This window comes from Stenella coeruleoalba (assembly GCF_951394435.1).
Source record: "Stenella coeruleoalba genome assembly, chromosome: 10".
Taxonomy (NCBI): domain Eukaryota; kingdom Metazoa; phylum Chordata; class Mammalia; order Artiodactyla; family Delphinidae; genus Stenella; species Stenella coeruleoalba.
The window spans coordinates 44,478,407-44,491,643 of record NC_137156.1 but is presented as its reverse complement, the minus strand read 5'-3'; the positions used below and the strand labels follow the sequence as shown (position 1 = coordinate 44,491,643).

At 35.7% G+C, this 13,237-nt stretch overlaps 1 protein-coding gene across 5 annotated transcripts in view; it reads left to right on the top strand.

Moving 5' to 3' along the window:
* Positions 1 to 13,237, top strand: part of COL21A1 (collagen type XXI alpha 1 chain) — a 186,406-nt gene that overhangs the window by 50,493 nt on the left and 122,676 nt on the right. For 3 of the 5 annotated variants that reach the window (XM_079934957.1, XM_079934956.1, XM_079934954.1), the window contains exon 1: positions 6,507 to 8,386. In XM_079934957.1, the coding sequence (XP_079791083.1) occupies positions 8,299 to 8,386 (88 nt within the window). In that variant the 5' untranslated portion in view covers positions 6,507 to 8,298. Of the gene's footprint in view, positions 1 to 6,506; positions 8,387 to 13,237 lie in introns of those variants that run through there. The other 2 variants (XM_079934955.1, XM_079934960.1) reach the window with 2 other exon arrangements.

The following is a 13,237-nucleotide window of genomic DNA, read 5'->3' as shown; positions in this document are numbered from 1 at the left end:
CCTGCACTCCGACCAAAGCCCGAGCCTCAGCTCCCAGCCCCGCCCGCCCCGGCCGGTAAGCAGACAAGCCTCTCGGGCTGCTGAGTGCCGGTTGGCACCGATCCTCTATGCGGGAATCTCACCTCTTTGCCCCCCGCACCCCTGTTGCTGTGTTCTCCGCCACGGCCCTGAAGCTTTCCCCCTCCGCCACCCGCAGTCTCCGCCCGTGAGGGGGCTTCCTAGTGTATGGAAACCTTTCCTCCTTCACAGCTCCCTCCCACTGGTGCATGTCCGGTTCCTATCCTTTTGTCTCTGTTTTTTCTTTTTTCTTTTGCCCTACCCAGGTACGTGGGGGGGTTCTTGCCTTTTGGGAGTTCTGAGGTATTCTGCCAGCGTTCAGTAGGTGTTCTGTAGGAGTTGTTCCACGTGTAGATATATTTCTGGTGTATCTGTGGGGAGGAAGGTGATCTCCGCGTCTTACTCTTCCGCCATCTTCCTGGAAGCCTCCATGAACCCATTCTTAATTCTTTCACTGGTTTGCCAGCATTTTGCCTTTCTCAATTCTACCTGTCCCAATTGATGCCTCCTCCTACCACCTTAATGTTAAAAATATAGAACACAATAGGGGTGTGTGTGTGTGTGTGTGTGTGTGTGTGTGTGTGTAAAAATATGAGGACCAGAGTTTCAGTTTCCCCACCTTTTCCTATTTTACAGTTTAGTTCAAAGACAGAGCATATAAAGAAGCATGAGTATTAGTGTCTCAAGAGGGGACTATTTTTAGTCTGCAAATTTACTTGAAGGTTTTACAACCAAGCTCAGCAACCACATTTTGAGATGGCATTTTTCCTGACAGTCCCTCGTTTTCAAAGCTTTTATGCATTCCTGGTGGCTCCTCACGTGAATTCCCATGCCTTTCCAGCCAGTGGACCCAATGAAAGATGCATTCATTGCAAGGAGACAAGGAAGTTGCTTTCATTTGTACCCACTGTTCTCAGAAATTGACTTACAAGTATTTCTTTTGATTTTAATAAAATATTAGTGACAGTGGCAGTGGAATATGATATGACAGATAAATTTAGGATATGGAAGAGAGATGAAAATTAAAAGAGGATAATTATCAATTGATCTCGTTTCTCTGAGAAACCACTAATTCTTAAATTTTAGACAGCTCTTTGATTTTGAAAGTGGGATGCTCTACTCAATGTGAAAACCTCATCATGATGCACAACTGCTTCACACCCTCCATGGATTCACTTTGCATTTAAGGGAAACAGTTCAAAATGTAACATACCTCATGGGGTCCTGCTACCTCCCTGCAGCTCCTGCCCTTCCTCCTCTTCCTCCCTCACTCCTTCACTGACCTTCCTTCTGTTCCTAGAACAAGCAAACTTGCTCCATCCACAGAGGAAAGTTTGGTTCCCAGTTCCTAGCAAGGATGGCTCCTTCACATTCCTTCAAGTGTCAGCTCACAGGTCATCCTTTCAGATGCCTTCTCTGAGCTCCAAATTGAAAGCAGCTCTTCCTCTGCTCCTGGCCCAAGTTTACATTATTGTTTTCATTACTTTATAGCATCCACTACTATCTGAAATGATCTCACTCAATCATATATTTAAAACCTGGCACATAAACTCCATGAAAGCAGATTCCTTATCTAGCTTATCTGGGTCACTTCTGAATTCCCAGCACCTAAAAGAGTATCTGTCACATAATAGGTACTTGATAAATGTTTGTCATTGAATGAATACAGTGGAAAGAATTCTGGAGTGAGAGAACCTGAGTGTAAGTTGTGAGTCTGTTTCTTAGAGGCAAGCCGTGTTCTCTAAGTCAGCCTTATTTTCCTCAAACACTTGCTGAGATTAAATGACATAGTGTTGTCTCACACACTGTACATTGTAAATGTTCCTTATCACAATAATCCTATGAGGCTGTAGAATATGGATTCTTGTCTCTGTAGTTGAAAGAAAGATTACAGATCACCAGTTTCATCTCCTTTTTTTTGAACACTAGAACACTATAAGAAAGATATGAAATTATAGTGGGTTGGGAGCAGTGTTAAATCTATAATCTGGATTGCCTGGTGGATGGATAGTTAGTCTAGTATATATTCCTCATTAGCAGGTGAGCTCAGTTTAAATTCCTACATTTTGTTAAAAGTAATTTCTTTTTTCGTCATCCACGAAGAGCTCTTTATTTAGCATTAAAAAGTTAAAATTTTCCAAAACAGAATTTTCTATGTTGAAAGATGGCATATGTTCCTATATTCCTTAGAGGCCTTCATTCAAATGAACGATCTTAGGTGGTAAACCAAACCTACTGAATCAGAATGTGCATTTTAATGAATTTCTAACAGATTTGTATGCATATTAACATTTGAAAATTGGGGATGCTAAGGTTGCCTGACTACTCTCTGAGTAGCCAATCTTTAGAAATTTTTGATTGTAGAGATTCTCTGAGTTATGCTTTCCTATTTGGGGTTGCTAACTTACTTCTCTACTGGGGGAATAGGAGTTTTTTTTTTTTTTCTTTTCTTATCATTTCTTCATTGCCTTATACCAGAATTTCTAGAACTTTGGTGGACATTAGCCTATGGGAAGCTTTTTACTTTATTTTATTTTAAATGTTTGGCCCTTTCCTTGCCCTGCAATCTAAAGCTAATGGGTAGGGCTAAGGCATCCATATGTTTAACAAGCTCCCCAGGTGATTAAAGTAAATGGTAAAACTTGATATGCCTCAGTTTATATGCATCGTGCATAAGCATATGTACAATTAAATAGCCGTAAAATATATTTATGAAGTATATGAGTTATGTTTCAGTGGTGAGGTAACATGGTGGCAGTATTTATTTAATGCCCTTTTCATATGGTCTACATTAATGATATAGAATATAATACAATCTAGAATATAATACAAGTAAACAATTCACTTTAGCCCAAGGATTCTGAAGGAATTAGATACTATATAGAAATAATGAGGATATTTTTTGTAGAGGAGCAGAATAACAATTTTGAGGCTTTTGGGGAGGAAATTAGTCAGTATTTATTAGTACACATAGTTGCCATAAAAAAGTACATCCTGGTGATGACTCATCAAAAATGCTTCTCACTGACATCTTTTGACCTTTATAGCTCTTTGTCCAGAGGGCCAGCCTAATTTAAAAACTGACAATGATGATTTTGGACTTACTGTTTTTCACTGAGATATAAATTATATACAACAGTTTATATAGTTTTTAAGCCTTCAGCCTAATGGCCTTAGACAAATTTATGCACACCAATATCATCACTGCAAATGTAGACTATTTCTAACACCCAATAAGTTTATTTGTACCACGTTCCAGTTGACTTCTCCCATCAAGAGCAAATGTTTCCTGATTTCTAACACTGCAGATTAGTTTTCTATCTTGGGACTCTGTATACCTGAAATCATGCTTTGTGTATTCTTTTGTGTTTGGCTCCTTTCATTAAATGGAATGTATTTAAAGTTATTCATGTTGTTGGGTATAAAGAAAGTTTGTTATTTTTTTGTTGCTCTCTTCCATTATGTGAATATAACCACACAACTTGTTTATCCAATATTTTTCTGTGGATAGCATTTGAATTATTTTTAGTTTGGAGTTATTATGAATAAAACTACTATAAACACTGTTAAAGTTTTTTTGTTGGCACATGTTTTCATTTCTCTAGGTTATATACTTAGCAGAAGGATTACTAGTCATAGTTTAATTTTGTAAGAAACTGAACCTAACACTTCTCTGAAGGGGTTACATCATTTTTCACTCTGACCAAAAATGTATGAGTTCCAATTTCTCCACATAGCCTCATAAACATTTGATACTGTTTGAGCCATTTTAATTTTAATTAATTTTGGCCATTTTAGTGGGTGTGAAATGATCTTATTGTGGTTTTAGCATACACTTCTCTGATGACTAATGATGAGGACCATTTAATATGCTTATTGGCCATTTCTGTATTTCCTTAAGTAATAATTTAAAAAGTCTGTTGAAGACCTTTACTCATTTAAAAAATTGGATTGTTTTCTTTTTTATTGTTGATTTGTAGGAGTATTAAAAATATATAATCTTTATGAGAGTCATTTTTGTAAGTATTTTATTCTGAATATTGACTTGTTTTCTTAATGGTATCTTTTAATTTTGGTGAAATCTAATGTGTATCTATTTTTAAAGTTGATAGTGTTTTTTGTGTCCTAAGAAATTTTGCCTAATCCCAAGGTTGTGAAATAGTCTCATGTTTTCTTCTAGAAGCCTTATAGTTTTAGCTTTTATACTTAGATATATGCTTCGTCTAATTTTTGCATATGGAATGAGATGGGATCAAGGTTAATTTTATTGTTTATCCCGTTGATCCAGCACCATTTACTGAATTTCCTTTCCTATTCAATTACCTTGACACTTTTATTGCAAATCAACTGACCATGTAAGTGTGGGTCTATTTCTGAACTCTATTGTGTTCCATTTAATATATTTATCCCTACACCAATACACACTTTCTTGATTCCTGTAGCTAGATGACTGTAAGTCAAAATCAGATAGTATAAAGTCTCTCACTTAGTTCTTCTCAATCATGTTTGTTTTTTATGCAGATTGTTCTTCTTCATTGAAGATTGTTCTTCTAATTCAAAATCAGTTGCATTTTATAAGAATTTTAGAATGAGTTTGTCAGTTTCTTTTAGAAATCTGCTGGGATTTTGATTAGGATTGTGTTGAATCCTTAGATCAATTTGAGGATAAAGATGGAACCAATATTGAGTCTTTTAACCCATGAATATAGATTTCTCCACTTATTTGCTTTCTTTAATTTCTCTCAACAATGCATTATATATTTTAGTGTAGAGGTCTTTCACATTTTTCATTCACTTTATTTCTAAGTTTATGATGCTTTGGTACTATTGAATATATTATATCCCCCCCACCATTTTGTTGCTATTATATAGAAACACTTAAAAAAAAAACTATTAACCTTGTGTCCTGTGACCTTGCTAAATTCACTTATTAGTTCTAATAGTGTTTTGGTAGATTTCAAATTTCTATGTAGATAATCATGTTGTCTGTAAATAATTACAGTTTTATTTCTTCCTTTATAGTCTTTATTTCTTATTTTGAATATGGCACTGGCTAGGACTTCCTGTACGTTTTTGAATAGAAGTGATGTGAGAATATATCCTTAACTTTTTACTGATTTGGGGGAAAAAGCATTCAGTCTTTTACCACTTAATGTGATCTAAGCTGTAGACTTTTCATAGCATTTTATTTTGGCCTCATACTAAAAGTTGAGAAGAGTTCCCTCTTCTTCTATTTTCATTTAATGTTATTTCATAAAAATGTTTGATTATTATTTTTTTCCTTAAATGTTTGTAGAAATTACTGGTGAAACTATCTGGCACTGGAATTTTCTTTGTGGGAAAATTTTTGGTTAAAAATTCTATTTCTTTAATAATTTCAGTTTAGACCAGTTTCAATAAATAGTGTATCTTAAGACTTTGTCCATTTCATCTGTCTACTTATTATCCTTTTAAGGTCTGTAGGCTCTGTAGTGGAATCTCCTGTTTCAATATTGACTTAGGTAATTTATGTTTTCTGTCTTATTTCTTGATTATTCTTGCTAGGATTTATAAGCATATTTATTTGTTCAAAGAATTAACTCTTTAATTTTATTGTTTTTCAATTTTCTAACTCATTGATTATAATTTTTGTTCTTTTTTTCTTCTTTTTACTCTTTAGTTTTAATTTGTTGTTCTTTCTCTATTTTCTTAAGGTGGAAGCCTAAATATTGATTTTTCATTTTTCTTCTTTTCTAGTATATGGTTTTAAAGGCAAAATTTCTCTCTTAGTAGTACTTTAACTGTATCATAAAATTTTGATTTTTTAAAACAATTATTGATCAGTTGAAATATTTAAAAATTTCCCCTCTGATATTTTTTTAAATCATAGATTATTTAGAAGTATATTGGTTAATTCCAAGGATTTTGGGATTTTCTTCCTTTTCTAATTAATACCATTTAGGTCAAAGAACATAATCTGCATGATTTCATTTCTTTGGAATTTGAATCTTGTTTTTTCTCCAGCATATGGTCTATTTTGATGACTTTCATATGCATTACAAAAGAATATATATTCTGCTGTTGTTAGGTGGAGCATTCTATGAATTGTCAACTAGGTGAAGTTGGATGATAAAGTTTTTCAAATCTCTGCACTGTTACTAAATTTTTTTTATCTACTTCAAAAATCATTGAAAAGTGGATGTTTAAAATCTCACATTATGATTTGAATTTGTCTATTTCTTTAGTTTTTTTCCCCATTTTTTCTTCAGGAATTCTGAAGCTTTATTATTAGATATCTACATATTTAGGATTTTTATATCTTTCTGATCCATTGCCTATTTTATTACCATGAAATTTCCATCTAAAATTCTTATTGTTGTTCCTCCATATGTCATGTGTCTTTTTTTCTCTGGTTTGTTTTAAGAATTTACTCTTTTATTTTGACTTTCAACTGATTATGATATACCTAGGTATGACTTACTTTGTATTTTGCTTAGGGTGTGTTTGATCTGATTGTTGGTAGCTTTTGTCAATTTGGAAAATTCTTGGCCATTATATTTAAAAATATTTCTTCATTCACTTTCTCCTTTCCATCTGAGAAGCTAAATCAAGACCACTTGATACAGTCCCACGGATTTCAGATGCTCTGTTCCTTTTGTTTCTCACCCCTCTTCCCCTGACTTGGGTTTCATTTTGGATACTTTCTATTGACTTATCTTCAAGTTTACTGATCTTTCCCTCTGACGTATGCATGCTCACTGCATGATTCCTTTTTTGATATATATTTTGATTGCAAGCATTTCACTTGTATCTTTTTTAAAATAGTTTCCATCCCTCTTTTGAAATTTCACATATTTTTGCAATTGTCCATCTCATTCATTAGATCCTTTAACATGTTCATCATAGCCTTTTTATAAACCCTGCTTAATACTTCTGACGTTTAGATAATCTCTGGATCTGCTTATATTGAGTGTTTTTCTCCTGATCAGACATAAAACTTTGTTTCTTCTCATATTTTGGGAGACCTTTGGGAGATTTCTCTCAGCTTGTCAGGTTTCCAGCTTTTTGTATTTGAGTTCTGTTTTTCTCTTTTGTCCTTTCTGCTTTTTGAGATATGTCTCTCCACTGTAGTGAAGGACTGGAGTACCTTGGAGGGACTTTTCTCAGTTCTGTGGCTTCTCCCCTAACCCTCAGCAAGACAAGGATTTGTATTTGAGGAATTCCCTGGGGACTTGAACAGGGATAGGGAAGGAGAGGATCTCTCTAGACTGTTTTATACTGCTTTCAATATACTCTGTATTACTTGTCTATTCCGTGTACCCAATTAAGGCTCCTGGGGAAGAATTGCTGGCTAGGGGCATCCTTGCTCTGAGGCTGGGACCCCTTGGGATTCTAATATGTTACTCCAGCTTTGACTGGTTGCTTCTGTACTGTAGCAAATTCTTCCTCCTCCTGAACAGGGTTCCCTTTCTATTAGGGACAAAAACAGCCTTGAATCTTTTCTGTCCTATAAAGTATTAATAACTTTTGGAATTTAGCTCTTTTAGGTTTCTTTAAACCCTGTCTTTTCTGCTGGGTTTTAAAAGCCTATAGTTTTGTAGTTTATTTGACATATTCTCATTGTTGAGAGTGACAGTCTTTGGCAATGTTCCACATTCTAACCAGGAGTGAAGTCCTTGGACTAACTTAGAAAACATATTAGTCTCACAACTGAGTGTTGGTGAATTAAATAAAATAGATCTTAATGTTTATAATACAGCCCATTAAAAAAATTAAATCCTATTATTCAGCTTTATCCTATAGATATTTTTTACCAGATACCCTTTGAGTGTTTCTTAAATGCAAATACACATTTAAAAGAAGGATATGTGCTACCACTGAGATAATAAAAAGAATGTGATAGCCCTCTGCAGGCTATGCTAAAAGGGGAATTCTAGTAAATATTATGAGCAAAACTTAAAGTTTTAGAAAAGTTTTTGCTTTTCCAAGATGATTATGAATTAGAAACTTATCACGTTCTTCCTCAGCTCCCATTCATTGTTGTCTTGTATTATATATTTGAAATGTGGTTATTTTGGGCACATAAGTTAATTTTAAGGTTAGCAAAAATTAACTGTGCTTTGACTGGGTATTGCAATTTAAAAATTCAAACTTATGATTGTTAGGTATTTGTCTTATTTTTCTAATATATTTAACTTTCTTTTTATTTTCTCTTTCTTTTTAGGAATTCTAAAACCAAAACATTAGAACAAAAACAGAAACATGGCTCACCATATTACATTTCTTTGGATAATTTTGGTCCTGCTTCTTCAGAATTCTGTATTAGCTGAAGATGGGGAAATAAGATCAAGTAAGAACTATCAGCATTGTCTTTTTGTTATCAACATATTAATTATGGAAATCAAATTAGAGGAGCTCTAGCAATGGCTTTAAGGATCTTATTCTTATTGTCTTTGATGCTGTGATTCCCTAAAATGAATGAATTGCTATGTTACACATTAACTAGGAGGAAAAGCTATCAGAAGTCATTTTGAGAAAATTCTATGGTAATAGTGCATTTTATTGACCCAGGCTTTGGAATAAACACTCTGGTATTGAGTCCATGTTCAGCCATTTATATAAGCTTCATAATATGGTGATAAAGAAAGTACCTCCTTCACAGGATGGCTATCAGGACCATCCTATGAGCTTATCTCATAAAGCTAATAAGATAATGCATATAAATGACTTAGCATGGTGACATTCAGTAAGTGGTGACTGTTATTCTGATTGCCTGTAGGAAAGCTTGCATGAGAGAAGTAGGCCATCCTACTTTTAAAAAGACACTTTTAAAAAGATAGCCTACTTCTTTTTAAAAGTGTGCTTATATGCATATTTTAAAACTCATGAACATAAACCCCCTAACTATAAATGAATTATGGTTTCTCTAACAGTTAAATCAGATGATTTGACAATTTGATTCAACTTGGCTTAAAATTAAAAAAAATAATATTTAATGTTTGCATAACCCTTTTATTGTTTAATCCACCCAAGCACCTTATGGGGTAGATACTCTTTGATTTTTGAGTGGGAAAAGAGATGCATAAAATGTATGGGCCTTGCATAGTGTCATACATCTGGTTGGAGCTGTAACTAGTATTTGAACACTTCTTTTCATCCTCAGTGCATTCCCTTCCTATGACACTGGTGATTCACCTCTCTGAGGAGGAGGTTTCTTGGAGTGGTATTTTGTCTGCAATTTGTAAATGGCAGTACTTGCTTTTGTGTCCATGCTCTTGGCTAACCTTGCAGTTATGAAATATATGCCCCATGGCTCTGGAAAGGGGTAGAAAGGGCCAAGAATAACCCTGTAAGAATTTCTAACCACTGAATCGAGTGACACACAAACACTCGCAGGTTCAGGCAATAACGAGCCTCATAGCATCGAGGAAGGGCAACCTCGAAGAGTCCTGCAAACACAACCTTCCTGTCCTTTTGTCTCTCTCACGAAACCCCAATAAAAGCATAACCCTGTCATCCCTGTTCAGCTTCCAAAAATAACAGGAAAACTTCATTCCCTTGGGTTAGAAAATATGCATTTGGGCAGAATCCCATTTTTGCCATCCCTACCCTGGCGTCTGGCAGTGGTCACCATGACAGAGGTTGTTGGAATAGTGTCCCTCACACCCCCTGCACTGAGACACCATCTGCCATATAGCATCTTAAGATGGTGTCATAATCACAGTTATATTTGTGAGACAAACCCATGTTTTGGCAATTTTTTTTCCTGGGGTGTTATCTTCTTGACTGTGTTACATGTTCACCTGACAATGGTGTTTACTTCTGCTAGTTACTGTGATAGGTGAGTTGAGATAATGGTGAAACTGAGACCTCTTCATAGGAGCTTTGTCATCATCCCAAATATGCAAGTGGACAAAGATAAGGAAAAGAATGGAAAGGAAGGAGAGGAAAGGAGGAAGTGAGGAAGGTGAAGAGAGGGAGAGATTGGTTGATTGACTGATTTACTCCAAGGAGTTGCAGAAATACTAATTGTCACCAAACATTTTTTTCTCTGATACTGATCCTTGCAATTATAATATCTTATTTGCAATATATACAGAAAATAAACCATCCTTATTATAACTTTAAATTGGGCATCCAAACACTACTTAAGGGAGACCATTAACCTGAGTAAAACCACAGGATGTAAAATTTGCTATCTCATTACCGTGACTCACCTCATCCTCTTCTAACTCATCATGTCCAAGGACATGGATGGGATCCTTGTCCCATGTAGTATTTTGGCTGCTTTGAGCACAGAAGTTAGAGAAGAAGGCAGCAAGTACAGCTGTTCCTTCCTGTTGGCCACTTCAAACTGATAGAGATAGAGTAGGATAATTAAATAGTCAGTTTAGAAATCCCACTAGGGGATTAAAGACAGAAAGGGAATTTTAAGGGAGTTTGGGAGACCTTTGTAAGCTAATGACCACTCAAGAAAAGAATCCAGTAACCTAGCAACAATCTACCCTACCTTGAAGGAAGACCAGGTGCATCCAAGTGCCAGGCACACTCAAGCCACAAACCCTGATAGTTAAAATACTAGACAATAGATATGGGCTCTGAATCTTATTACATGAAGTCAGGGAGTTAATAGTCCTTGCAGAGTAGCGTTTCTGCATGTAACCAAGACAGAAATAGAGGTGAAAAGGGAAAGAAACCAGGTGAAAGGGGATATTATACCCAAACCTGAGATGAATTACCATATTTTAGTATATGTCCCCACACTTTTGCTAATATACATATGATTTAAATAGTGCCATGGCAGTTAGACCTGGTTAGACCATATAGGGCCAAAGGAGGAACTAGTGATATGAGTCTTGACGTCTGCCCAAGGACGAGGAAGATGGTGGTCTTCTCCCCTCCCCACTTTTTCTTTGATTATAAAAATGTAGCCCTCTTTGTTCCTGGGGCTCTTTGTTCCTGGGGTTGCGCTCCCTTGCCTGCCTGCTTATCTCTCACAAGTGTCCTATGCCAATAAACTCACTCTTTGCCTTCCACTTTGCCTCACGCTGAATTTCTTCTGTGAGGAGACAGAAGAACCTGAGCTTCAGTAAGTCCTGACCCCAGGTGAGTGGTTTTAATCCAAAGACAGTGGTTTCGAGTCCCCTCCTAGTCAGGGATTATGGGTTCAAGTCCCAGTCTGAGGTGTGGGTGGGTTCAAGTCCTACCCGAGAAGGAGTGCAGTTTCAAAACCATTGGAATTACCCAAACAAACCAGTTTGTCTTTGGGGCTATGTCTGTCTCTCTCCTCTGGACCTTTGCACTTGCTGCTCCCTTTGTTTAGAATGTTGTCCTCTTGACCTGGTTAAACCTCTGCTTTCTGATCTCAGCCTTCCAACAAAACTGCCCCTGGCTTGACATAGTTAGGTTGCCACCCTCTCCTCAATGTTCTCATAATTCTTTGTACTTTCTCTAACCAGCCAGTTGTCCATCTTAACTAGGCTGGGAGCTTTTTGAGATATCTCAGGTATGTCTGAAGCCAGTACCTAGCATGATATCAAGAACACAACAGGTATTCAATATATACATACTGAAAGAATGAGATAGAGTTAGAAGCATGTTGTGTACTGTGGAAAAGAGAGTTAAGGAAATCTTTTTTTTATTGAAGTATAGTTGATTTACAATGTTGTGATAGTTTCTGCTGTACAGCAAAGTGATTCAGCTATAAATATGTATACATTCTTTTTAATATTCTTTTCCATTATAGTTTATCATAGGATATTGAATATAGTTCTCTGTGCCATACAGTAGGACCTTGTTGTTTATCCATTCTATACATAATAGTTTGTATTTACTTATCACAAACTCCCAGCCCATCCCTCCCCCACTCCCCTTTCCCCTTGGCAACCACAGGTCTGTTCTCTATGTCTGTGAGTCTGTTTCTGTTTCATAGATAAGCTCATTTGTACCATATTTTAGATTCCACATATAACTGATATCATATGGTATTTGTCTTTCTCCTTCTGACTTACTTCACTTAGTATGATAATCTCTAGATCCATCCATGTTGCTGCAAATGGCATTATTTTATTCTTTTTAATGGCTGAGTAATATTCCATTGTATGTATGAACCACATCTTCTTTATCCATTCATCTTTTGATAGACATTTAGGTTTTTTCCATGTCTTGGCTATTGTGAATAGTGCTGCTATGAACATAGGGGTGCATGTATCTTTTTGAATTAAAGATATATGCCCAGTGGGATTGCTAGATCATATGGTAACTCTATTTTTAGTTTTCTGAAGAACCTCCTTACTGTTTTCCGTAGTGGCTGCAAAGAAGATTTTTTTTTCTTTTCACAAGTGCTTAGAACTTGTCTGGGTATAACTTACACCACAGATAGTCTTTTTTTTTTTCCTGGTAGAACTCTAAGTTGTGCTGATCTCATGTTTCCTGGTATCTTGAAACAAGAATCTTTACAGAGAAAGGAATAGCTTTATGCCCTTGAACATAGATTCACTTCACACGAGCTATTGTTTTGGCTACATTTGTGACTGAAGATGAGCATTCAGACCTTTAAACATTCATCTTGCATGTAGTGCAAGAGTGACTGCTTTCATAACCTTGGTTCATTTACATTTTCTCAACTATATCAAGAATGTGGGTCTTTGCTGGCTACTTTTGTCCTGAAGATAGCAGAAAGTTTGTTTATAATTTCTTACCCCCATTCATTGGTTTACATAAATTTTTATAAATATTTCAGGTTAGCATTGAACTAAACATATTTCACTGATAACTTAAAGCAATGATGTTAGTCTATAGCTGAAAATCATTCATTTATTAAAATTTTTTGTTTTCATTTATTCAGTGGAGAAATACAATAAAATGTTGCTTTATAGTAATACCTGCCCCTACAGAGCTATCTAGATATCATATTCATATACAGCATCCATTTTTTATTCCCTATTTTTATTTTTTTTTTATTTGGCCACATGGCACAGCATGTGGGACCTTAGTTCCTGGACCAGGGATCAAACCCATGCCCCCTGCAGTGGAAGTGCAGAGTCTTAACCACTGGACCGCCAGGGAAGTCCCTATTCCCTATTTTTAAAGCTGAATCATTAATACTTATATTAAGACAAGCTAATTAAAAAATATCAACAAAAATCATAGCCCTCATTTATAAAGAATTTTCATAGGCTAGTCAGTGTGTCATAGTTAA